A 26,456-nucleotide genomic window follows, 5' to 3' on the forward strand; every position below is an offset into this window, starting at 1 on the left:
CCGGGGAGTTTCCCAAAGTTTCCCCCGAACCCTAACCAGATTCTCCATGCCCACGAAGAGAAACTTCGAACGATTCGAAAATTAGTTGAAGCGGTTCAAACTTCTTGCTCCGACGTAAGTCTTAACTGGATCGTTATTGGGCTGGACCACCGGTCCAATTAACACAATATGAAAGGCTGATAGCCCATTTATGACAAACTTGGCCAACTTAATTTCTTTATTTTTTTCTTTCCATTTTTTCCCCTTAATTTCCTTATTTTAAAGGCATATATATATATATATATATATATATATATATATATATATATATATATATATATATATATATATATATATATATATATATTTATAGACTTTTTTTTTAAAAAAAAATTAAGAGTAAAATAATATTGAAATAATAGTGCTTGAAAATATTAAAGACTTATAATTCAGAAATTACAGAGGACTTGTATAAAATCCCGTCGTGGATTAGGGTTAGCATTTTGGTGGATCCGGAAATGGGCGTGGAGAAGCAGCTGCTGAAGGAAGGCCACGGCCCCAAACCTACCAAGGGCCAGTCTGTCACCGTTCACTGCACCGGCTTCGGTCAGTAGCACACCACCTCGCGGTCTTCCGTTTCTCACTTTGCTTTTTTTTTGTCGTGATCTATGCCTTGTTCGTTGATTTATGCGGGGGATTTGGTCTCGACCAATAGAAGATAAGAGGAAATCGCCCGAGGTTTGTGTGGCTTGTAGATCAATTATAAATCTCACGATGATGTAAAAAATTGAACTTTTGTTGTTGTTCTCTTTTCTGTTCTTTTGGTTTTGTGATTACTGCCGGAGGTTCTTATGCTGCCTGCTTGTTCTTGATGAAACCATTCTGCAGTAATCTAAGATCGTTTGAATTAATTCTTAGCGTTGGCCTTACTATAGCCGTTGGTTTGCTCTGGTGTGAAGGATGAGGTTCTACACGCATAAAGATAAACTTTTGATGAACCTTGTTTGACTGAGATGTTAGGCTCGTTCGATACCTTTTGTAAATTCTGAATATTGTGATTCCATATGTACAAAAGAGACGAAGTCTTCTTTAATATCTCATATATCAAACTTATGCTTCAGTTGAATCTTATCCAGAGTGGTTGCTTGTGTTCTTTGAATATTGTTATATATCATATTCTCTGGACTCTGATTAATTCATTAGGATGATTCCTTATTATTAACCTGTAGGTAAGGACGGTGACCTGTCAAAGAAATTCTGGAGGTACTTTCTTTTCCTTGTTCTTATTCCTACCCTTGCTCAATTCCCTCTCTAAAACCAATTACGAAAAGCACTGTTTTTATGGTTTCAGCACTAAAGATCCTGGGCAGCAGCCTTTCACATTCAATATTGGCCTGGGTTCAGTAATTAAAGGTATTTTTCAATCTCATTCAACCATTTTTTTATTTTATCACAATGCTGCTGAAATTGAAATGAATTCCAAAGGAAAATAGTAGTGATTAGCTTTCATGGTGCTTTGATTGTACTAACTTTGGGTTAGATAGTTTTGGTTTATCTAATCCCTTTTAACACCTCAAGGAGCATCATGAAAGATTGATCTGTCAGAATTCTGATTGAGCTTCATTTATGTCATCTGATCTATGTTAAACACAGAAGAGATTGATTACAAAGAACAGGACATTGAATAAACAACGTATTTGGAATCGAAAATGGAGTTCATAGTTCTTGTTCATTTATATAAATATATAATTTATACTTGTTTTATGGAAATATGAATGACTAATTTCACTGCTTATTTTACTTTTCTAATTGCAACATTCTAAATCATGTTTGATGTTTCATTCTTTACAGGGTGGGATGAGGGAGTGATGGATATGAAAGTTGGAGAAGTTGCTCTACTTCAGGTAATTTTTGTCCTCTAATCTCGTTCTCATATTCTTGGCAAGGTTGTTTTAATTGTTGTAGCAGCCTATGTTGGCCTTTGTAAATGCCTAGTAAAAAAAAAGAAAGGTAGATTCGCTACCTTAGCGGCCCCCCAAGTGTCGGTCCCACGGATATGGAAGCAGGTAAATGCAGGTACACAGGCTATAGACGCATGGTTTGTAAATGCCTTCTAAAGGTATCTCTTTTGATGCATCTAACATCTTTCTCTTCTCATCTTTCTTACATTTTTTGTTTGAAATAGCTGGTTTATAGTCCTATAATCTGAAAGTGTTCAACCTATGAATTTCCCATCTCGATGAAATAAAATGGTACCTGAAACTCCATCTCTTTCTAATCTCTCGTCTTGAACCATATGCAGTGCACCCCAGACTATGCTTATGGAGCTGGCGGCTTTCAAGCTTGGGGGATTCGTCCAAACTCGCCGCTGGTGTTTGAAATTGAAGTTCTTAACTTAAAGTAACAACTAAGTTTCGTTAGCAGTGAGTTGTAGAACCTGAAAAATAACTGCTACTCTGAAAAAAATTACTGTCTACCCAGTAATGAGATAATTCCTGTAATGATTCAGATATGAGTTGTTGCCCTTTGGAATTCAAATTTATCTTTGCAGTAAGATCTGATGGTTGTCCTTTTGCAGAAGGAAAATGTCAGATTTGGTCCAACTTTGTATTTTGATTGCAGACATGATAAGATATGTTTTCCTCTATGGTCTTCCCGTTTGAGCTATTCAATTTACACATTACTAATATTTTTCTTTTTTGACTACTTGATGATTCAGTTGTTTGAGTAATAATATTCTCAATTTGTTTGTGTTGGGCCATTTTTAAATTCTCAGTCTAAAGTTGAGTCAGATTTGTAATTGATTTTAGAGTCAATCTATGTAGTGGTTAGTTATTGAGTCGGTTTTGTTTTTCAGGAAAATATAAAGAAAACTAAGGAGGAGTTTTTTTTTTTTTTTTTTTTTTTGACATATCATAGTTTTATATTTCACATAGCTAACAATGTTATAATCCCATTTTGTTTCATATATAGGAGAGTGATACGTTTCCTGACTTGCTGTTCGCGATTGAGATGATTCAGTGTCCCTTAAGTGATTTTAGGCGTTCTGATTGTTTCGGAGTGTCCCAAGTCATCTCCATCGTGAAAATCAGGTGCGGATGTCGATTAGGGAGTGATACACTCCACAACTTATCATTCATGCTTAATTTCTAAGATTGAGATGACTCGGGGTATCCGGAATCACTCAGGGTGGTGTCTTAAGTAATTCCATGTGCCTTAATTGATTCTAGGCATCCTAAGTCATCTAAGTCGTGGAAATTTATCGTGGATGTCGAACAGCCTCGCCCCCCAACACACACATATATATTGAACACACACATATATATTTGAATTCTGTTTAGACTTGATATTATACTTTAAATCCTAAAGTCAAAATCCTAAATAGTTAAACATGAAATAAAAAAAAAAAATGATGCACACCGTGTAGTCGTGCATTGCACTATACACAACGCGCGTATATATATATATATATATATATACGCGCGTATATATATATATATATATAGAGAGAGAGAGAGAGAAAGAGAGAGAGAGAGAGAGAGAGAGTGTGTGTGTAAATAATTGAATGGAGCATAATTGTTTGGGACTTTTGGGTATGCTACCAGAGGATGCATTAGATGTAAGAAAGAATTGACTAAACTATAGTCAGAAGAAGATGACATTTCTTCTATATTGTCGACTGAGATGATAAAATATATAGAGGATGTATCAGAAGAAGATGACAGTTCAATGGGAACAAGGGATTATGGATAAGGTCATCCTCCTAGAATAAAAATAACTCCTTATACAAACAATAATTCATTATTTAGAACCATAGGAAAGTGAAGACCACCTGAAATTACTTTTTTCAGGAAAAAAATATACTTTTAAACATAGGAGAATATGATGACTCTTAAATGTATGATACCTACTTAGAACAATGGATTGTCACGATTTAAAGAGACTACCAAGCTATAAATGAACTTGACATAGAAATTGAAGAAGCTGTGATGAGAGTTGGAGAAAACTACTTGGGCAACTTAGCAAGACTTGTATGTGAAGCTTATAAAATAAACTTTCCAAAAGAAATAGCTCACATAGCATCACATGAAAATAACATCTTAAATTTTTATTATACTATCAACAGATTGTTAACAGCAAGAGATGTTGATACAGGACTAGATTGACAACAAAGAGAGGTCATGAGAAATTGATGTGCATAGATTATGCATCCTTTTAGGTATTGTTTATCGCACATCTATTTACATTTAATGAGTACGATCTATATTTATTACACCCTATTTCATTATTATGTTATACCTCTATTCTTTTAGTTCGAAGATATGTTCTCGTTATATTTTGATTGATAAAATGCTTTTTTGAGCGAAAATGGACCAAATCGGACGTTGAAGCAGACTTCAGTAGCACACATGGTTGTGCCTCACAAGCACATGGTCATGTGCTTTGAGCCAGACACTAGCAACTATTATGCCCAGGCTATGCCAAGAGGCATCGCCATATCCTTTTGCAATAGATATTATGCTTGGGCCTTGCCAAAAGGCACAATCATGCTCCCCACCAGAAGCTATAATGTCACGGGTGTACCTTATAGGCGCAGTTGTGCCCTTTTGCAACCGAACCAAAATTTCCATGGTGTGCCTTTTTGGCACAGTCGTACTAGGTCTCTAACAAGAATTATGCCATAATTGTGCCCCTTAGCATGACCGTGTGATGGAGAATTAGGGGTTGTGTACCCCTATTATAAAAGAGGTTTTAGATTCCCTTTTGAAAGGGAGAAGGGTTTTCTCCTCGAGGTCCAAATGCACAACAGATTCTGATGATTTATCGACGATCCGAGGCCATTTTCAGTGATATGTCCATCTTCCTAGCAAGGATCTCTTTCCAAAGACTTTGATTTCATCCGGCTAAGTTTTCTCTTTTCTTCTCTTCTCTTCTAGATTTGAGTTGTACATTATGTTCTTTGATGTCTTTAGTTCTCTTGCTATGGAGTAGTCCTTTGTATTCTAATATGTATGAAGTATTTGTAATGTGATGTTAATGTATACACTATGAATTTGCCATTTTCCTATCTCAATGACATATTTATGTCTTGTTTATGTTTAATTAAATGTGTGTGTGATCAATGTTTGTTATATGTGTGTTTAATTGAATGGATATAAAGGATTGGTCACCATGTGGAGGAGATACTCTATATCGTATAACTGGGGGTCCTTAGTGACAGAGGGTATCCCTTTTATAACCAGACATTCTAGAGTATCATCTTGACAGAGGGTCCCAATTCTATGTTAGGAAGTGATCTATGTAATTTAGACTGTATGACCGGAGGACCCTCATGTGACATGAGGTATCTCTTTAACTGAACTTTCTATGTTACTTCTTCCATTTAATTACATTGAAATCTAAAGGGATAAAAACTCTTGTGCAACCGTTACAGGGTCGTACAAGTATTTAGTTAGAATCTCTTTAAGAGTATAAACATAGAGGATAAGAGATGAACAATTCATAGCACATCAACTAGCATTACGATGAAACAAAAATTCTAAAATAATTTTTCAACCAACTTTCCAACCTCTAGACCTCTTTCTCTCCTCTCTATCTTTCTCTCTCTTGCTCACTCTCTCTCGTTCCCTCTTGCTCTCTTTTATTCGTGACCTCAACCAAGCTTCATTAGTCTAGATAACTTACTTTACTGACTCAGCTAGTGTTTAGTTCATAGTCTCTATGGGATTAATATTTTATTACTTGATGACTTAATCGTGTAATTACAGTAAGACAACAAGTTTTTAGCACCACGTCGAAATTGTTTGTGATTAACATTAGTTGATAAGTAATTAGTTACTCTAGATATTTTTATTTTTGTTAATAAAATTCTATATTTATTTTTCTTAGTTTGTAGTTCAATTTTCTTTCTTATATTCTGCATTTTCTTACTTGTTTTTAAATTTTATATTTTTGTACTTGCAAATAATTCTGATTTGGAACTTGCTTTTTTGTGCGAAGGTCTAATACTATAGAAACTTTATTGCCTGTTGATACTGAGATTGACAAAATATTTAGAAGGAGAAGAATTCTGTAGAGACAATTGGAAGAAGACCAAACACAATTAGCAATGACAAGCAAACCTTTGAAATGTAGCAACATACGCAAGGAGCCTCAGGTTTAGCATCATCATACCTTCTATCAAGGCCAATAATTTCAAAATCAAACCCATGGTGATTTCTATGGTACAACAAAACTAGTTTAGGGGAGGACCCACCGAAGACCCCAACTAACATTTAAAGATATTTTATGAAATCTGTGGCACAATGAAGATGAACGGTGTTCTAGCCAAAGTGATAAAATTGCTTCTATTTGATTTTTTCTTGAGAGATGGAGCTAAGACTTGGCTTAATTCATTGCAAGAAATAGTATCACCACATGAGAGCAATGTAAACAAAGATTCTTGGAGAAATTTTATCCTCCAATCAAGACCACTCACATGAGGAATCTCATTTCAAGCTTCAGACAAAATAATGGGGAATTCTTATATGAAGCTTGGGACAAATTTAAAGGAATGTTAAGATGGCGCCCTCTCCATGAATTAAAGAAATGACTCATAATCAAAATTTTCTACAATGGAATCAACTATCAAATAAAAATTTCTTTGGACTCTGTAGTGGGTAGAGCTCTCATGAATAAAGGACTAGATGAAGCAGAAGAAATTATTGAAAGTGTGGCACTGAATTATTACCAATGGGTTCAGAATGTAGCAATCCAATCAAAATTCCTGTGAAGTATGATGTGGATTATATGAAGATGGACACCCTAACAAAAATGTTTGACTTGATGAGCACCAATCTGGTGAATGCGATTGTTACAACTTGTGACATATGCAGGGACTCGAAGCATATGAAAGAAGCTTGCCAACTAGGAGATATAACTACACAATTGGCTCAGATTGAATAAGTGGATGAGATTGTTGTTGGTGCAATTAGCTTCTGGGGTTTTGATGCTTGACAATCTACCTAAGTCTAGTCAGTTACCAGAAGTTGATCTAAATAGGACTTGATATTTAGAAGAAAAAAGTCTAGTCAAGACTAGATGACTAGTAACGAAAAGTCCTAACTTAGTTAGGCAAGGGTAAGTCCTAGTGAGTGAAGCTAGAAAATGAAAATCCTAAGGGGAGGTAACCTTAGGCAGTGGAAGTCTTGGTGAGTGAATCTAGGTAGTGGAAATCCTAGGGGGAGGTAACCCTAGGTGGTGGAAGTCCTAATGAGTGAAGCTAGGCAATGGAAATCCTATGGGAAGGTAACCCTAGGTAATGGTAGAGTCTTGGATACAATCCAAGCATAAAGCCTAATAGGTCGGGTAAACTTACAGGAGTGTGGCTTGATCCTAAGAGATTAACTCTTAGGTGGTCAACTTAGAGGACGGACCTCTAAGCAAAAGATAAGCCTAGTAGGCCAGGTAGATTTATAGATATAAGCTAGGTTGCTTGTTTGTGTTTGTGTGGTTGTTTTGCAGGAACCTTGTAAAATACGGTGCTCAAATAGTAAATAAATAATAAGGTTATTTGACAAATAATCTTATTGGATTTTTCAGGAATTTTTAGAGATTTTTTGAGATTTAAACGAATACTGTGTGACATGTTTACGGGGATCAATTATTGTGTGGTAGGAAGCCTGTTTGGAATAACCATTAAGTTGGGAGTTGATTTGGACTCAACTTAGGTGTTAATGAATTCGACCTAAGTATTAAATCCCTAATTTCCTTTCCTTTCTTTCCTGATTTCCCCACCTTCGCCGCTCAATCTCTCTTCTCCCGTCTCCGCCTGTTCTCCACCTCACGAGCATCGACGGTCGGTTGACGACGGGCCCAAGCATCAACACAGATCTATCATCATCTTCTTCATGTGTGCCCTAGCTCCACTCCAACGTTACCGCTCTCTCCCGATCCGCCGTCGAGCTCCTCTTCTCTCGACTTGTGCCGCTGCTCTTGTTGGTTGCTACTCGGAAAACCTAGAGGTTCCACTGTACAAAAATTTTGTACAAAGGTCTGAACCTTTTCCTAGCTACCATGTGTTCTTTTAAATTAAATTTTGGATTGCCTGCGGAACTTAACACGTTTGATCCAAAACTTAATCTATTCGTTCTTTTAGGTTTTGACTTGGGTCTCCTGCGGAACTTAATACGTTCGACCCAAATCACCTTAAGTTATTAATTCCATTAAATATTAATTTCCATAATTGGTTCCCAGTACTGATGTGGCGAGGCACATGACCTTCTTGGATATGGGAGCAACCACCACCGACTAGACAAAACCTTTTATGGAAAGCTAATATTTAATTTCCTAAAATAACTTTAGGTTAACTGAAAAGAACAATCAAATCACAAGGCAAAAAAACAAAAGAACACAACATCGAAAAATATATTCGAAATACTAGAATCGCATGCCTCTTGTATTTGGTATTATTTCCAAAAATAACTAGTATGATGCGGAAAGAAAAAATACTAGTTATACCTTTTAGAAAAACCTCTTGATCTTCTACCGTATTCCTCTTCTAACCTCGAACGTTGTGTAGGCAACGATCTTCCGAGATGAGAAACCACCAAAGCACCTTCTCCTTTCTACAAATTTCGGCCAAGCACAAAGCTTCCAAAAGATGAAGATCTTTTCCACCAACCAAGCTCCAAGGGATGTAGGCTTTCTCTCCTTCTTCCTCAAGCTAGATCCGGCCACCAATTAAAACTCCATGAGCATGAAGAGGTTCGGCCACAAAGAGAAGAAGAAAAGAAGAAAGAAGGGCCGGCCACACCACCAAGGAAAAGAGGAAGAAAAATAGAATAGAGTCGTTAGCCTTGAAGCCTCCTCTACCCCCTCTTTTATAATCCTTGGTCTTGGCAAATAAGGAAAATTTAATAAAAACTTCCTTAATTCTTTTGCCAATGAAAAGGAAAATTTATTTAATTAAAACAATTTTTTCTTTTCAAATTTCAATGGCTGACCACAACAATAAACTTCCAAGCAAATAAAATTTTAAACACCAATTAAAACTTCCTTATTTGCTTCCGGAAATTTATAAAATTTCTCCAATAATTTTTATCCCTTCATGATTGGTTTATAAAAAGGAAATTTAATAAATTAAAATCTTTCTTTTAACATGTGGATAAAAAGAAAGTTATCTCTAAAAATTAAAATCTCTTTTAATCTACAAATAAGGAAAGATATCAAATCTTTTCTTAATCTTTTGTAGAAACTTATAAAGAGAATATTTAATTTTAAACTCTCTTTTAAATCATGAACATGGTTAAAAAGGAAAGTTTTCTTAAAATTTAAAATCCTCCTTTAAACAACAAATAAGGAAAGATTTCAAATTTTAAACTCTCTTTTAAACATGTAGATGATTTACAAATAAGGAAAATTTTTACCAAAAATTAAAACCATCCTTTTAAACTACAAATAAGGAAAGAGATTAATCTCTTCTCTTAATCTTTTGTAGAAAGTTATAAAAGGAAATTTTTAATTTTTAAACTCTCTTTTAAAATCATGATATCCACATAAGAAATAATTTTAATAAAAATCCTTTTTAATATTCTAGTGGCCGGCCACCTAAGCTTGGGACCCAAGCTTTGGCCGGCCACCTACATGGCTCATCCACTTGGTCTTGGCCGGCCCTAGCTTGGGTTCCAAGCTAGCTTGGCCGGCCCCATTGGATGGGTATGCGGTGGGTATAAATCTCTATATACTAGAGGCTACGATAGAGACCGAGAGGAGGAATTGGTTTTGGTCTCCCGATGAAATTAAGCATCCCGTGTTCGCCCCGAACACACAACTTAATTTCATCAATAATAATTCATTCCACTAAAGAACTATTATTGAACTATCGCACCAATCCCAAATTACATTTTGGGCTCCTTCTTATTATGAGTGTGTTAGTTTCCCTGTGTTTAAGATAACAAATGTCCACTAATTAAGTAAGTTACTAACAACTCACTTAATTAATATCTAGCTCCAAGAGTAGTACCACTCAACTTCATCATCATGTCGGACTAAGTCCACCTGCAGGGTTTAACATGACAATCCTTATGAGCTCCTCTTGGGGATATTCTCAACTTAGATTACTAGGACACAGTTTCCTTCTATAATCAACAACACACACTATAAGTGATATCATTTCCCAACTTATCGGGCTTATTGATTTATCGAACTAAATCTCACCCATTGATAAATTAAAGAAATAAATATCAAATACATGTGCTTGTTATTATATTAGGATTAAGAGCACACACTTCCATAATAACTGAGGTCTTTGTTTCTTTATAAAGTCAGTATAAAAGAAACGACCTCTAATGGTCCTACTCAATACACTCTTAGTGTACTAGTATAATTATATAGTTAAGATAAACTAACACCTAATTACACTACAACCTTCCAATGGTTTGTTCCTTTCCATCATGGTCGTGAGCTACTGTTTATAATTTATAAGGTACTGATAACATGATCCTCTGTGTGTGACACCACACACCATGTTATCTACAATATAAATTAATTGAACAACTACATTTATCATAAATGTAGACATTTGACTAATGTGATTCTTATTTCTAGATAAATGTTTATACCAAAAGCTAGGCTTTTAGTATACACTCTAACAATCTCCCACTTATACTAAAAGACTAAGCTGCCATATCTGCTGCCATACATCTGATTCCCATGCCTTTCAAAAAGCTTTTGCCTTAAGGACCTTAGGTTATCATCTGATGTAATCTAGGCGGCAACAACTTCTCCTCGTTATACAATTTCTCGTATTGGGTAGTACTTGCGCTCTATTGTGTTTACTTGCCTTATAGACTCATGGTTTCTTCGAGTTTGTTACTGCACTATTATTATTACAATAAATTGTAATAATCTTTGGGCAAACTAGAAATCATATCTAAGTCTATCTTGAGGTAATTAAGTCATTCAACTTTTATGGCTACCTCAGAGGCTTGCCATATACTCAGCTTCTATGGTGGAGTCTAGAAAAACACCTATGCTTATCACTCTTCCATGACTTTTCCTCCTAAAGTAAACACAAAACCCCGAGGTCGACTTATTATTGTCCATATCCGATTGAAAGTCAAAATCTGTGTAACCCACAGGGACCAAATTAACTGCCTTGTAAGCTAGCATATAATCTCTAGCGCCTCTAAGGTACTTTAATATATGCTTTACTGCAGTCCAATATCCTTGTCTAGGGTTACTTTGATATCTGCTAACTATGCCCTTGGCAAAACAGATTTCTGATCTCGTGCATAGCATACATTAGGTTGTCTAACTGCCGAAGCATAAAGAACTGCCTACATGTCCTCAATCTCCTTTGATGTCATCGGATACATCTCTTTAGATAAAGACACTCCATGCTTAAAAGGTAAGAAACCTTTCGAGGAGTTTTGCATGCTTAAAACGAGCAAGGATTTTCCGATGTATGAAACTTGGGATAAGTAAAATATTCTTTTCTTGCGATCCCTTATTACTTTGATCTAAAAAATATATACATTCTCCCAAGTCCTTTATATCGAATTATTTGGACAACCATACCCTTACTTCTGACAACATTTTTGGTAGTTGGAGTTTCCAACTACCAAAAATGTTATCTACGTATAGTACAAGAAATACCACCACGTTTCCATCACACCTTTTGTATACACAAGACTTATCCGTTTACTCAATAAATCCATAGGTCTGGATTACTTTGATAAATTGGATGTTCCAAGACCTTGAAGCTTTGCATCAGTCCATAGACTGATTGAGCTTGCACACATGATGCTCTTAGCCCTTTGCAATGAACCCTTCTGGTTGCTTTATATGGATGCTTTTTTCAAGACTTCCATTAAGGAATGTTGTCTTGTCATCCACTTACCAAATAGATAAAAGTATCCGGATAGACTTAAGCATGACTACCAGTGAAAAAGTTTCCTTTTTCATCTAGCCTTGCTTTAAAAGTTTCTACTTTCCTGTCTATCCCTCTTTTCCTATTATAGACCTTTTTATACCCAAAGGCTTTTACACCATTTGGTGGTTCTACAAGCTTCCAGATTTTATTAGAATACATATATTCTAATTCTGTTATTCATTACTCTTTGCCAAGATATTGCATCTTTATCTTGGAGTGTTTTTGTAAAGCCCGAAAAATTCCCAAATTTATTTTAGAATTATTCTATGATTTTTCTGGAATTATTAGATATTTTTCCGGAATTTTCCGAGTAGCGGGAGTAGCAAAAACAAATAGGTCGCAAAATAGCTTAGGCGGGAATTGAACCCGAGACCTATGGTGTAAGGGATAATGTTAGTAACCAGTTGAACCCAGCAGGGCCGTGCTGAAAGGAAGGAGAACCAAATATATTTATATTAGAGTTGGGTTCATTAAACCACTTAATATAAATAATAAACTTAAGTGGGGTTTGGTTTATTTTGGTTCGGCACCTCTTCACCTCACGACACTTTCTCTTCCAAAACCTCACCGCCGCCTCTCCCTTCTTCTCCTCTTCCTCACGCACGGCACACCAAGGCAAGGGTCCATAGGATCATCTTCCGGCGACGACTCCAACACGAAAGGGGTTCTTCTCCGCGAGAGGAACGCGAAGACGTAAGCGGTTCGTCGAGCGGACAGTTTTCCGGAAACACCTAGCGAATAGAATCGTAAGAAAACCTTACGATTGAGGTAAGAAACCCCTCACCTGCAGTATAATTGCTCTCGCTTGTTAGTTATGGCGTTAGTTCAGTAATTTTATAGTTTTCAGTTTTAGGGCATGCTTTTAGTGCACGCCAAGCATTCGGTAGAATGCCCAGTTCAGAAGGATGTACCAATAGGCGTCCTAACAGCATATAAAATGTAATAGAAACATTTTATTCAGCTTATTATCAGTTATTACAGCTATATGGATCAGATATCCATTGGGTGGGCTCCCACAGTAGCCTCTAGGTTCAGATAACCTAGCTCTAGGTTCAGATAACCTAGAACAGCAAAGTAAAATAAAACAGTATTCAGTATTTTACTTTTATTCAGTTGGCACTGTACTTGGATCAGATATCCATGGGCTGGACTCCCACAGTCGTCCCTAGGTTCAGATAACCTAGTAACCCTGCTGGATTCGGAACTTGCAATCCCGGGTCTCGTAGGGATGCGCGCACAGTAAGTACAGTTGTCAGGGCCCCAGCAGCATGTTTAGTATTTTCATCTATTATATGTATAGTTTTCAAATTTGAAACCAGTGATGAGAACACTAATTTAGCTTTCAGTTCAGTTCAGGTTCAGTTTACATGATTTGAGTTCATGTACAGATTTAGACATATGCATGACTAGTTCAGTTTCATGCTCAGTTTATATGTTATGCCATGTTTCAGTTCCAGTTTATGCTTGGTTTGATATGCCATGCCATGCTTGCATGTTCAGTATGTTTTTCAAACAACATGATTTAAAATCATATTCGCATCGTATGCATGATTTAGTGAGGTAGATGGTTTCTTACTAAGCTTTAAGCTTACAGGTACTACTTTTCTTATACTGCAAAAAGAAAAGTGGACTAGCGGAGGCTGGAGGGCGATGCTACAATGATGTGTGTGTGCAAGGGGTCTGGAATAAAGATCCTAGGGATCTAAACAACTTAAATTTCAGCATTTAGGTTTCAGTTTGCTTAATGTTCACTTTTGAGCTCGTTAAATGTTTTAATCCAATAAAACTATGCACTATTCAGTTTGTCAAGTTTAGAATGCATGTAGGTTCATGTTAGAATGTTTTTCATGTATTTAAAATTCATATCTGTGAGTTGTGGCACGTTTTAGTGCCGGAAAGTCCTGAAATCAGAAACTCTGATTTCATATCAGAGTTGGATCGGTCTGCCGACCGATCCGTTACAGTATCAGGATCCAGGATCGGTCAGCCGACCGATCCAGAGGCATACAGTATACTACTGTATGCTATCTGATCGGTCGTCCGATCGATCCAGCACCGAACAGAGAGTTCGGGACGAAATCTGCAGTCGCTGATCGGTCGGCCGACCGATCAGTGAGCAGCTGGATCGGTCGACAGACCGACCCAGAGGCGAACAGAAACATAAGAAGTGCACTGATCGGTCTACCGACCGATCAGGGTGCTTCTGGATCGGTCGGTAGACCGATCCAGTTGTGAACAGAACGCAGCAGAAGCACGGAGGCTCACTGATCGGTCTCCCGACCGATCCAGAGGGTGCCTCCGTGCCAGTATCAGCTGGAACGATCTGTGAATCGTTCCGAAGGCTCAATCGACTTACGGATCGGTTGAAATGTCTGATTACAGCTAGCAGGACCTTCAAGAGGCATAGATTGTCTCTCCTAGTATGTGTACAACACTTAGGTACTCTTAGAATGTCAAGTTGAGACTTTACAGTAATTAGTTTAGCAAATTTCAAATTTGCTCAGTTTTCCGCACAGCATTTTCAGTAGTTAATGTAGCGATCTGGCTCACAGCCTAGTACCCAGGAGTTGGGTCGTTACAGTTTTGTCATATGTCCGGAGATCAGGTTCATGTCCTCTAGGGATTGAGTCCAAAAACTCTCCCAAAACATGAATCTTTTTAGGTTGCCTAACAACCCTCCCACTACGACAAGACACTTTCTGTAATTATGTATCATTTGTGATATGTGTTGCAGTTTCCTTGTGGTATCTCATCTTGTACAATTGGTACTAGATTAGACATATCTTTTATTATTTCCTTAAGAACAAATTTTCTTATGGGCACGTGGTTTATTACATAATCCATTTCTAAAAATCGGTCATTGATGCTAACAATGACCTTCTGATTTTTAAGACTATAAACCTTCTTTCATTTCTCTAGGATAACCCACAAACAAGTGAATTCCTGTCCAACTTATCATTGTCTCTCTTCAGCATATGTGCTGGACTACCCGTATCCGAATATGCTTCGAAATAGGCTTACGCCTATTCAGTAATTCTATATGAGTAGAGAGTTCTGACTTTGGAAGGTACTATATTCACTTCCGTTTCCAGAGTATATCCTAAAAATGATTTTGGTAATATTCTAAATAACTCATCATCAATCTATTTATTTCCATAAGAGTCATATACCTTCTTTCTACTACACCATTCTGTAGAGGTGTACCAGGTACAATTAGTTTGGATTGAATCCCTACTTCTGATAAGTGACAACTAAATTCTCCCAAGAGGTACTTGCCACTATGATCTCACCATAGTGTCTTTTTACTTTGTCGTTTCTCCACATCAGCCTAGTACTCTTTGAACTAATCAAAGTACTTAGTCTTGCGGTACATTAAGTAAATTTATTTGTATCTTGAATAGTTGTCTATAAAATAGACGAAATATTCAATACTACCTCTTGTCTGGATAGTCATAGGATCACACAAATCAGAATGAACCAATTTTAACATATCTTTGACTCTATACCCCTTAGACTTGAAAGCTTCTTGGTTATTTTTTCTTCCAAGTAAGACTCGCAGGTTGGAAAGATTTCCACTACTAATGAACCCAAAAGTTCATCAGCTACCAATGAATTATACTCAAGTTAATATAACCTAGCCTTAGATGCCAAAGATATAATTGGTTCATTTCCGAAGGTTACTTTCTCTTAAAGTTAGAAGATGTGTTACTAATTTCCATTTGTTGCATCGTGAGAGTTATTGGATTTATAAATTGCCAACCAACGTACCAGAACAGATAACTTCCCTCTTTTTCTTAATAACAACTTTGTTATTAAAAGAGGCAGAATATCAAGTTCTTTGAATAGTTTAGAAACTGAAAAACTAGTTCTTTCTAAACTTGGTGCGTAAAGACAATTACTCAAAAATCCATGTTTTATTCTTATCAAAAGATAAACATCTCCCACTGCAACAGCTACCATTTTTACAGTAGTGCCCATGTGGACGGTGTTTTAATTTTCATTTAGTTGCCGGGTTTCCTAGAACCCTGCAATGAATTGCAGACATGATTGATGGCATCTGTATCTACACTCCAGGTTCTGGTAGATAACACCACTAAACATGTCTCAACTAATGAATCAAATACACCTATATTGTTCTTAGTTCTAAGAAGACAGTCTACCTTAATGTCCAAGTCCTATTTCTAATCATTACAATTGGGACTACTAAGTCTTTTCTATAGTATGACTACTAGGGATTGACAAACATTTTAAATCCTAAGAATCACAAAAATATTTGGTCAAGATCAACTCCTTAAAATTTCCATGAATTTTATGTATACAAAATCGAAGAGGAAATTTTATTCATTAATTTTATTATCTCGTCAACTTTACTTTATGACGAATAAAATTAATAGTTGATCTGTCTTTGATCAAATATTTGGTCAAAACTTTTTGAATTTAAAATAACATTGATTCATCAAACAATATTATTTAAATTCACCAACACCTCAAACACCGTGAATTTTGCATGCCACGTTAGTGTGGACGTATACAAATTCAACATTTGTAAAAGGAGGGTTTTAACCCATTAATTTTATTATCTTGTCAACCTAACTTTTTTGACAAATAAAATTAATAGTTGGTATCATTTGATCACACAAATAATAGCAGTGACTCCGATGGGGAGGATACTATTAGATGTGTCTAAGTGTATACCATTACTTGACACTAAGTCCATTAATAAGATTATGCCCCTTCCGTTGGGGAAGATCACACGCTCTTAATTAACTTCCTATAGTCATCCAAAAATGGAAGTCTGTTCTAGTGATCCACAAACAAGCTCATCCGTTATGGAGGAAGGCACTCAGAGCCAACGCGCAAGCTTGTTTGCATCACTTACAAACCAGTAATGGAGACCATGGGATTTACTTAAAAATCCCTCTCCCACTTAGTTATTTATAAATGAGGAATTTTAACTATGCTAGCCTACTAAATATGTAAACCAACATGCACACACAACACAATATAAAAGCAATAAATAGAAAATCTAATTTTCAACTATTATGGCTTTTATCTCTAGTTGTCCTCCGTGTGTTGTCATCCCAAGCTGCTGCCATATTTGGCCACCGCCACCGGGTCTAGCTATCGCATCCATCTTGCTCCTAGTTCCGCTGCGCCTCTGGTCCTTAGAAGGTTCCACGCTTTGTAAGATTCGATCCGCGACATAAATAGAATTTTACATTTTGATCCTATATTCCTCGAAGGAATGTACATGTAAACTAGATCGAACATAAAATAAAATTTACATCCATCGATCCTATATTCCATAAAAGGAATGTACATGTAACTAGATCAAAAAATAAAATCCTAATAAAACTAAATACAGCTCCTGCTGTATTTTATAATACAATCATGCACACACAATAAAATGCCCTTGACATGTCCAAGGGTCCAATCACACACATAATAACTATAAGCCATAATAGTTGGATCCTGCATCCACAAAGTTAGCACATCCTACTATTATCCTGCCTAAATTATGTATGACATGTGTATAATTAAACTAATACCAAATACACAGAGGCAAAACCCTAGTTCTGATACCAATTGTTGATTGCTACTCGGAAAACCTAGAGGTTCCACTGTACAAAAATTTTGTACAAAGGTCTGAACCTTTTCCTAGCTACCATGTGTTCTTTTAAATTAAACTTTGGATCGCCTGCGGAACTTAACACGTTTGATCCAAAACTTAATCTATTCGTTCTTTTAGGTTTTGACTTGGGTCTCCTGCAGAACTTAATACGTTCGACCCAAATCACCTTAAGTTATTAATTCCATTAAATATTAATTTTCATAATTGGTTCCCAGTACTGACGTGGCGAGGCACATGACCTTCTTGGATATGGGAGCAACCACCACCGACTAGACAAAACCTTTTATGGAAAGCTAATATTTAATTTCCTAAAATAACTTTAGGTTAACCGAAAAGAACAATCAAATCACAAGGGAAAAAAACAAAAGAACACAACATCGAAAAACATATTCGAAATACTAGAATCGCATGCCTCTTGTATTTGGTATTATTTCCAAAAATAACTAGTATGATGCGGAAAGAAAAAATACTAGTTATACCTTTTAGAAAAATCTCTTGATCTTCTACCGTATTCCTCTTCTAACCTCGGACGTTGTGTGGGCAACGATCTTCCGAGATGAGAAACCACCAAAGCACCTTCTCCTTTCTACAAATTTCGGCCAAGCACAAAGCTTCCAAAAGATGAAGATCTTTTCCACCAACCAAGCTCCAAGGGATGTAGGCTTTCTCTCCTTCTTCCTCAAGCTAGATCCGGCCACCAATTAAAACTCCATGAGCATGAAGAGGTTCGGCCACAAAGAGAAGAAGAAAAGAAGAAAGAAGGGCCGGCCACACCACCAAGGAAAAGAGGAAGAAAAATAGAATAGAGTCGTTAGTCTTGAAGCCTCCTCTACCCCCTCTTTTATAATCCTTGGTCTTGGCAAATAAGGAAAATTTAATAAAACTTCCTTAATTCTTTTGCCAATGAAAAGGAAAATTTATTTAATTAAATTAATTTTTTCTTTTCAAATTTCAATGGCCGGCCACAACAATAAACTTCCAAGCAAATAAAATTTTAAACACCAATTAAAACTTCCTTATTTGCTTCCGAAAATTTATAAAATTTTTCCAATAATTTTTATCCCTTCATGATTGGTTTATAAAAAGGAAATTTAATAAATTAAAATCTTTCTTTTAACATGTGGATAAAAAGAAAGTTATCTCTAAAATTTAAAATCTCTTTTAATCAACAAATAAGGAAAGATATCAAATCTTTTCTTAATCTTTTGTAGAAACTTATAAAGAGAATATTTAATTTTAAACTCTCTTTTAAATCATGAACATGGTTAAAAAGGAAAGTTTTCTTAAAATTTAAAATCCTCCTTTAAACAACAAATAAGGAAATATTTCAAATTTTAAACTCTCTTTTAAACATGTAGATGATTTACAAATAAGGAAAGTTTTGTAACGACCACCCTCCTTACTACTCCTCTAAGGGTGACCGCTACTGAATCTACTATCTACACATAACTGGTACTACCTACTTTAACACTAGAAATGCTTTAATCTATTTGTTTAAAACATATCACATGTCAAATAAAACTTTAAACTGCTCTGATGTTTTTTTTTTCCTTACTTATTTAAACATGCAAATAAGTGTAACACAAGCAAGTGTAACATATAGGCAATGAAGCTTAAGTATCTCTACTGTTTGCTACTTCCTTTATTAACTTGCATTCATGAAATCCTACCTAACATCCCTTGTTACAGAATGTAGTTATTCATTCTACAACCAAACCGTAATTAAGAGACAGTGAAATAAACTACTACTCATTCATTTCCTAACAAGCCGAACCACATGCTTTTCTTTCATACACCAAAACTCCTACTGCCCATGCATTTCTAACAAACCGATCAGTATATATTTCCCCTACCATTAAACAGTTACTTCTACAAAATATAAAACACTAGCATGCAAAATAGTTTCCAAGTGAATAACTCCAAGCTAGCAGTAACCAAAAATTAGCATGTACATAGGGATACTGAGTATCTAGCAAACCGAACTTCCCATGCCAATTTCCTCCATAGAGTAAAGCTCATATAACATACCAGCAAACATATAAAATTTCTGAGTATTAACAATCCGAATTTAACCCAGCAGATTTAACATTCCAGCAGATTTAACATTCCAGCAGTGATAAGAAAAATACTGAGTATATAAATTTACCATCTTATTGATTCTAACACATAAATGAAGCAATTTAAACACATCTTAGCATTTCAAAACAATTTCCTTTTTTACAGAAATTTAAAGAAACCAGCAGGTATAACATTCAGCAAGAATCCCAAACTTCCATAATAGCCACCACACACACACCATCAACGACTCCTTGTCGCCTTCTTCTACACCACTTTAGCTTTTCCTTTATTTTTATTTATATCTGCAGTAGGAGGAAAAAGTAGTATCTATAAGCTAAAAGCTTAGTAAGTGCTTTCTATTCACAAAATCCGATAAGGAATGCATAAGCATTAAAGAAAGCAGGGAGTACATGCTCAACATGAAAATAGCAATATAGAACTACATCATGCATCTCTAAAGGAAACAACCATTTAACTTGCTAGAATTTGTAACTTAGATAAAAGAACTTGTTCTGTTTGTTTCCAAATTAATACTTTTATACTTTAAAATAATATTCAACTTTACTTGGGCCCGGCATTGTACCACTTTGCGCGCCTTTCTTAATGAGAATTGAGGTAGCTAATCCCAAAACCATTAAGACACTTCTAGACCTTATGTCTAGGGGCAACTTGGAGCCCATCCCTTGGACCTTGTGTCCGGTACATGCCCTTTTAAAAGTAAAATACTTTTCTTTATATCCTTCTTTAAATACTTCTTGTAATAAAATGCCTTGGCATTGATTTAAGCACTTAGTGTGCTTTGATTCTAAATCCTGAAATTTAGGATCAGATTGTGACTTTATCTCACTTTACTTGCACTTCTCTCGTTTATTCAGTATACAAGAGATTCTAAACCATATGTCACTGATATAAAAATATAAACCAGTACCTGCTCAAACTAAATTCCACAGTAATTTAAAAAGAACAACTATACCACTGGAATGTAACATGATATGTTCAAACTGAATTTCAACAGCCAATAACAAAAACTACATGGTCATAGATGGTATCCTTAGTTAGGCTCACGGCAGTGATAGTTTTCCCCACCATAAGCTTGTAAAAACTACCTTATTTCAAATCTTAACAGTCCCTTGATCATGCTGTAACTTGAAGGAAGTTTAACTACTTAATCATGCTTAAAGTGTAAGGTAAATACATCTAAATAGCATGCTGTGGTAATCAAGGAAAAACCCTCAAGAATTTCCATCCGAGCACTAAAAACACATCAACAACATGCTGTGACAAACAAGGGAAACATCGAGGCTCTGCCGTGCATCAAATTAACCAAAAGAACTTATCCCAAATCTTAACCCGGATTGTTAAAAACAAGGGTTGAAATAAATTCCATATTCTAGAATGAAAAGGCTACTATTGTTCATTTTACAACCAAAATGCAAAACAAAACCCCAAGAGCTACTCCTACCGCAGGTGAGAAGCACTTACATCGGGTTCTTGGACTTACAACCGAAGAGAAGCGCCCTAGGGTTTCGGTGGAGCTTCGATTCCACCTTTTTCCTTGTATTTCCCGAGCTCTCCTTGCCGGAATAGTCACCCACGAGTGGAGACCGGCCGGAAAACACCTCGCCGACGTCGTAAGGAGGAAACCCTAGCCTTGGCTGCGGTTTCGCCCGAGAGGAGAAGACGGCGTCGCGTGGTGAGAGGAGAAAAGGAGAGATTAGGTTTTAGGTTTCGGGAAGGAAATTAATCTCCTTAAATAACCTGGGTTATTTCGGTTCCATCTATTACTTTAATATATTTGTTCCCACACTTAGTTAACAAAACGAGCTCAGCTCGGTTGGTTGGGTCGAATACTGCTTGGGCCGAGAGACTGGGTTCGAACCCTAGCTCTTGAAATTTTTTTTAAAACTTTTTCCACTCGGTAAAAATACCAAACGGACTCCAAAAATTACATAAAAATACTCTAAAAATTCCTAAAAATCTCTAGAATATTTCAAAAGCATTTTTAAATATTTTAAAGATATTCAGAACTCAAAATAGGGGAAATTGGGTCGTTACAATTCCCCATACCTTATAAAAAGTTCGTCCTCGAACTTAGAATAGTTCTGGATATTTCTGTCTCATACTGTCCTCCCGCTCCCAAGTGACTTCCTCGTGTTCCTGGTTCTGCCAGACGACCTTCATTAGTGGTACTTCTTTGCTTCTTAGTCTCTTGACTGCTCTGTCCACTATCTGTGTAGGTCTACTCTCAAAACTAAGATCCGCTTGGATCTGCACTGACTGAGGCTCAATCACTTGGCTAGGGTCATGGAGGCACTTCTTTAACATGGAGACATGAAACACATTGTGTATTGCTGACATGTCTTGTGGTAATTCTAGCTTGTAAGCTACCTTCCCAATCCTGTCCGTAATCAGGTAAGGTCCTACATAGCGAGGACTTAATTTGCCCTTCTTGCCAAATCTCATCACTCCCTTCATAGGAGCAACTTTGAGAAAAACTGAATCTCCTACTTGAAATTCCAGTGGCCTACGGCGTGTGTCAGCATAGCTTTTCTGTCTACTCTGGGCAGTCTTAATCCTCTGTCTGATTTTCTGAATAGCCTGAGTGGTTTCTTCTATCAGCTTTGTCTGAATGCCCAGCTCTACTTCCATTTCCTTTCTTTCACCTGCTTCTTGCCAGCATATAGGTGATCTGCACTTTCTGCCTTACAACGCCTCATATGGTGCCATCCTGATGGTGGCTTGATAGCTGTTGTTGTAGGCAAACTCAGCTAAGCACAGATACTTGCACCAACTACCCTTAAAATCTAGTACACAAGCCCTGAGCATATCTTCTAAGATCTGATTTACTCGCTCTGTCTGTCCATCAGTTTGAGGATGAAAGGCTGTGCTGAACTTGAGTTTGGTGCCTAGTGCATTCTGAACGCACTCCCAAAAGTGTGAAGTGAAGCGCCCATCTCTATCAGAAATAATAGATTTGGGAACTCCGTGAAGTCTGATCACCTCTTTAACATACAGCTGTGCCAACTGCTCTATAGAGTGAGACACCTTGATGGCTAGAAAATGGGCAGACTTGGTCAATCTATCCACTATCACCCATATCGCATCATATCCATTTGTGGTTCTTGGAAGACCTGTTATGAAATCCATGGATATGTCTTCCCACTTCCACTCTGGTATAGGAAGAGGCTGTAGAACTCCTCCTGGTCTCTGGTGTTCTACTTTCATCCTCTGACATGTCAGGCAGGTACTGACATATTTAGCTACATCTCTTTTGAGTCCAGACCACCAGAATCTCTGTTTCACGTCTTGATACATCTTGGTAGAACCAGGATGCATAGAATAGGGTGTACTATGAGCTTTCTCTAAAATTTTCTTTCTCAGCTCTTCATCATTGGGAACACAAAGGTGACTTCCCTGATAAAGAATTCCACTGTCTGATACTCGAAATTCGGAATTTTCTTCTTCTTGTATCCCTTGCTTGATCTTTTGGATATCTGGATCTTCACTTTGCTTCCTCTGTATATCCTCAAGCAGGGTTGACTCTAGAGTCAATGCAGAGAGTTGCCCATAAATAATTTCAAGTCTGAAACCTGACAACTCCTTCTGCAGTGGCAGGGCTAATGATGACAAGGACATCAGGGATGCACTGAATTTTCTGCTTAGTGCATCTGCCACTTTATTAGCTTTACCTGGATGGTAGAGGATTTCACAGTCATAATCTTTGACCAACTCTAACCACCTACGCTGTCTCATGTTTAAGTCCTTCTGAGTGAAGAAGTACTTAAGACTTTGATGGTCTGTGAAGATTCTGCACTGGACTCCATACAAGTAGTGTCGCCAGAGTTTCAGTGCAAAGACCACAGCCGCCAGCTCTAGATCATGAGTGGGGTAGTTCTTCTCGTAGTCTTTGAGTTGTCTGGAAGCATAAGCTATAACTTTTCCTTCTTGCATAAGTACAGCTCCTAGGCCCATCTTGGAAGCATCACTGTAGATGTCAAAACTCTTGTCGCTCTCTGGAACAGTCAGTATAGGAGCACTGGTCAGTCTCTTCTTGAGTTCTTGAAAACTCTGCTCACATTTCTCTGACCATTCAAACTTCTTGTCCTTCCTGGTGAGGGCTGTAAGTGGAGAGGCTATCCTGGAAAAGTCCTCCACAAATTTCCTGTAGTACCCAGCTAAACCAAGGAAGCTTCTGATCTCCCTGGCATTCTTGGGTCTTTTCCAGTTGCTGACCGCTTCTATTTTGGCCGAATCCACTTGAATGCCTTCTTTTGAAACAATATGACCTAGAAATGTCACCTGCTCCAACCAGAACTCGCACTTTAAGAATTTAGCATAGAGCTGCCTTTGCTGAAGGGTCTGTAGGACTATTCTCAAATGCGTGTCATGCTCTTCTGGGGTTCTGGAATAGATTAGAATGTCGTCGATGAACACAATGACAAATTTGTCAAGGTATTCACTGAACACTCTATTCATCAAGTCCATGAAGACTGCAGGTGCATTAGTCACACCAAAAGGCATAACCACGAATTCATAGTGTCCATATCTAGTCCTGAAAGCAGTTCTGGGTATATCACTTTCCTTTACTTTTAACTGATGGTACCCAGAGCGCAGATCTATCTTAGAGAACACTGTTGCCCCTTTCAATTGATCAAATAAATCATCGATCCTGGGCAGTAGATACCTGTTCTTGATGGTCACTTGATTCAGAGCTCTATAATCTATGCACATTCGCATAGATCCATCCTTCTTCTTGACAAACAACACAGGAGCTCCCCATGGTGAATGACTAGGGTGGATGAAGCCTTTGTCAAGCATCTCCTGAAGTTGTTCTTGTAACTCTTTCAACTCCGCTGGGGACATGCGGTATGGAGCTTTTGAAATTGGACCGGTACCAGGAACCAGTTCAATCTCAAACTCTACTTCTCTATTGGGAGGTAGTCCATGTAGCTCTTCTGGGAATACCTCTGGATACTCACAGACTACCCGAACTTCCTCCTGCTTAGGTCTTTCTTCTTCCTTGGTACTCACAATGAATGCAAGAAAACCAACACACCCTTTAGCTAACATCTGGTGAGCTGTGAGAGAAGAGAGGAACTTCTGGGTCTTCCTCTTTGGTACTCCTGTAAATTCAAAGGAAGGTTCACCTTCTGGGCTAAAGATCACCTTCCTTCTGCGGCAGTCCACTGAAGCAATGTACTGGCTGAGGAAATCCATACCAAAAATGATATCAAAATCCTGCATAGCGAGGACTACCAGGTTAACATATAGCTCTCGGTCTGAAATCCTGACTGGTACAGACCGAAGCCACTGGCTGGATTCCATGACGTCTCCAGAAGGCAGAGTTGTCAGGAACTTGAAATTCATGTTTTCTGTAGGTACCCGTAGTTCTTTGGCAAAAGGTATGGATACAAAAGAATGGGTCGCCCCAGTATCAAATATTGCAGTAGCTATATGCTGAAAAATAACTATTTGACCTGTTACGACCGTGGAGGCACTAGCAGCTTCCTCTTTGGTAAGGGAGAATACTCTGGCATTGTCAAAGGCTGGAACTAGTGGAGCTTCCAACCTTCCTTGACTGATCTGAGGTCCTTCCAGAGTTACAGGCATATAATGTAGTTGAGGCTTGGCTCCATATTGTATTGGCTGTGGCTGGGGTGCTTTGAACTTGTTAGGACACTGTTTGGCCATGTGTCCTTCCTGACCACAAGAATAACATCCAATCTTACCCAAAAGACAGGCTCCTGGATGTGTTCTCCCACATTTGGCGCAGGGAGGAAAATTAGTCTGCCTGTTTTCTGGTTCTCCCTTCTGGGTACTTCCTGAATTCCACTGCTTTCTTTTAGTACCCTTGCCTTTCCAGTTCTGATTATTTAACTGGGGTTTCTAACTTCCCCCAGTCTTGGTTTCTATCTTAATTGGCTTGTGCTGCTCTCGTTGTGCCTTTATGCTGTTCAGGTAATGCTCAGCTACTAAGGCTCTACTAACCAACTCTTCTCCAGTCAGGGGCTGATGAGCTCCACTACTCACATTAAGTGATATCACAGGCTTCAGCATTCTGAGCATTAGTCTGACTCGCTCCTTCTCTGTACTTACTAGTTCTGGGCAAAGACGAGCTAGCCTGTTGAATCTTTTAACTGCTTCCTCCACTGTCAGATCACCCTGTCTGAACTCCATAAACTCCTCTTAGTGCTTATTGGTGATCCTTTGGCGGAAGAACTCGTCGTAGAACTCCGTCTCAAAATCAATCCATCTCATCTGATTGACTGCCCTCTTGCTTTTGACTCTCTCCCACCACATGCGTGCTTCTCCAGTCAGGCAGAAGGAGGCACACTTGACCTTCTCGACTTCTGGCCAGTCAAGAAGTTCCATGGTGCTCTCCAGTGTTTTGAACCAAGCCTGGGCATCCCAGGGCTCTCTGGTTTCAGTTTCAGCCACTGTATGAGGTAAGCTTCTTGTCTCTGGGGTGCTGTGACGACTCCCTGGGTAGCTGGTGGAACCTCAGTTACCACTGGAGTCTCCACAGTTACTGTTTGGGGTGTGGGAGGAATTGGTTGTTGATTTGCCATCAGATTGGCAATTACTTGTTGCTGCTCTGCTACTTGTTTCTGAAGTTGAGCAACAACTTCAGAAAGATTGGGCTCAGTGGAACCTGGCCCCTCATTCTCCTGAACTTGGTCCTCAGTACGAGCGGTACGGGGACGTCCTCTTCTTGACATCTAGTTAAACAAATAAGAAGATTTGATATTTTCTCTATCCTTTCTAATCATACACATATGTATATGAACAAAGAAAACTGCAAAAACTTTTATCTTACTTTAGCACTTATAAGCAATCACTCTATACTGCAAATAACAATAAAGGAAAGCAATA

At 37.6% G+C, this 26,456-nt stretch overlaps 1 protein-coding gene and 1 non-coding gene across 2 annotated transcripts; one reads left to right on the forward strand and one right to left on the reverse strand.

Annotated features, from left to right (window-relative positions):
* Window positions 1-444: 444 nt before the first annotated feature.
* On the forward strand, window positions 445-2,626 carry LOC122042780 (peptidyl-prolyl cis-trans isomerase FKBP12-like). The gene is made up of 5 exons (XM_042603084.1): window positions 445-585; window positions 1,209-1,242; window positions 1,331-1,392; window positions 1,831-1,883; window positions 2,282-2,626. The coding sequence occupies exons 1-5, from the start codon at window positions 498-500 to the stop codon at window positions 2,381-2,383; spliced, it is 339 nt and encodes a 112-aa protein (XP_042459018.1). The 5' UTR covers window positions 445-497; the 3' UTR covers window positions 2,384-2,626.
* A 3,829-nt stretch (window positions 2,627-6,455) lies between these two features.
* On the reverse strand, window positions 6,456-6,561 carry LOC122044643. Its single transcript, XR_006129673.1, has one exon. It is a non-coding gene; the product is annotated as a small nucleolar RNA R71 (small nucleolar RNA).
* Between the last annotated feature and the right edge of the window lie 19,895 nt (window positions 6,562-26,456).

This window comes from Zingiber officinale, chromosome 2A (assembly GCF_018446385.1).
Source record: "Zingiber officinale cultivar Zhangliang chromosome 2A, Zo_v1.1, whole genome shotgun sequence".
Lineage (NCBI taxonomy): Eukaryota > Viridiplantae > Streptophyta > Magnoliopsida > Zingiberales > Zingiberaceae > Zingiber > Zingiber officinale.

What these genes read in the sequence shown, in the direction of transcription:
- LOC122042780 (XM_042603084.1), top strand. Translation starts at nt 498, where the DNA reads ATGGGCGTGGAGAAGCAGCTGCTGAAGGAAGGCCACGGCCCCAAACCT. An exon ending in CGTTCACTGCACCGGCTTCG is followed by an intron (nt 586 to 1,208) that starts GTCAGTAGCACA and finishes ATTAACCTGTAG; the next exon opens with GTAAGGACGGTGACCTGTCA. An exon ending in GAGAAGTTGCTCTACTTCAG is followed by an intron (nt 1,884 to 2,281) that starts GTAATTTTTGTC and finishes AACCATATGCAG; the next exon opens with TGCACCCCAGACTATGCTTA.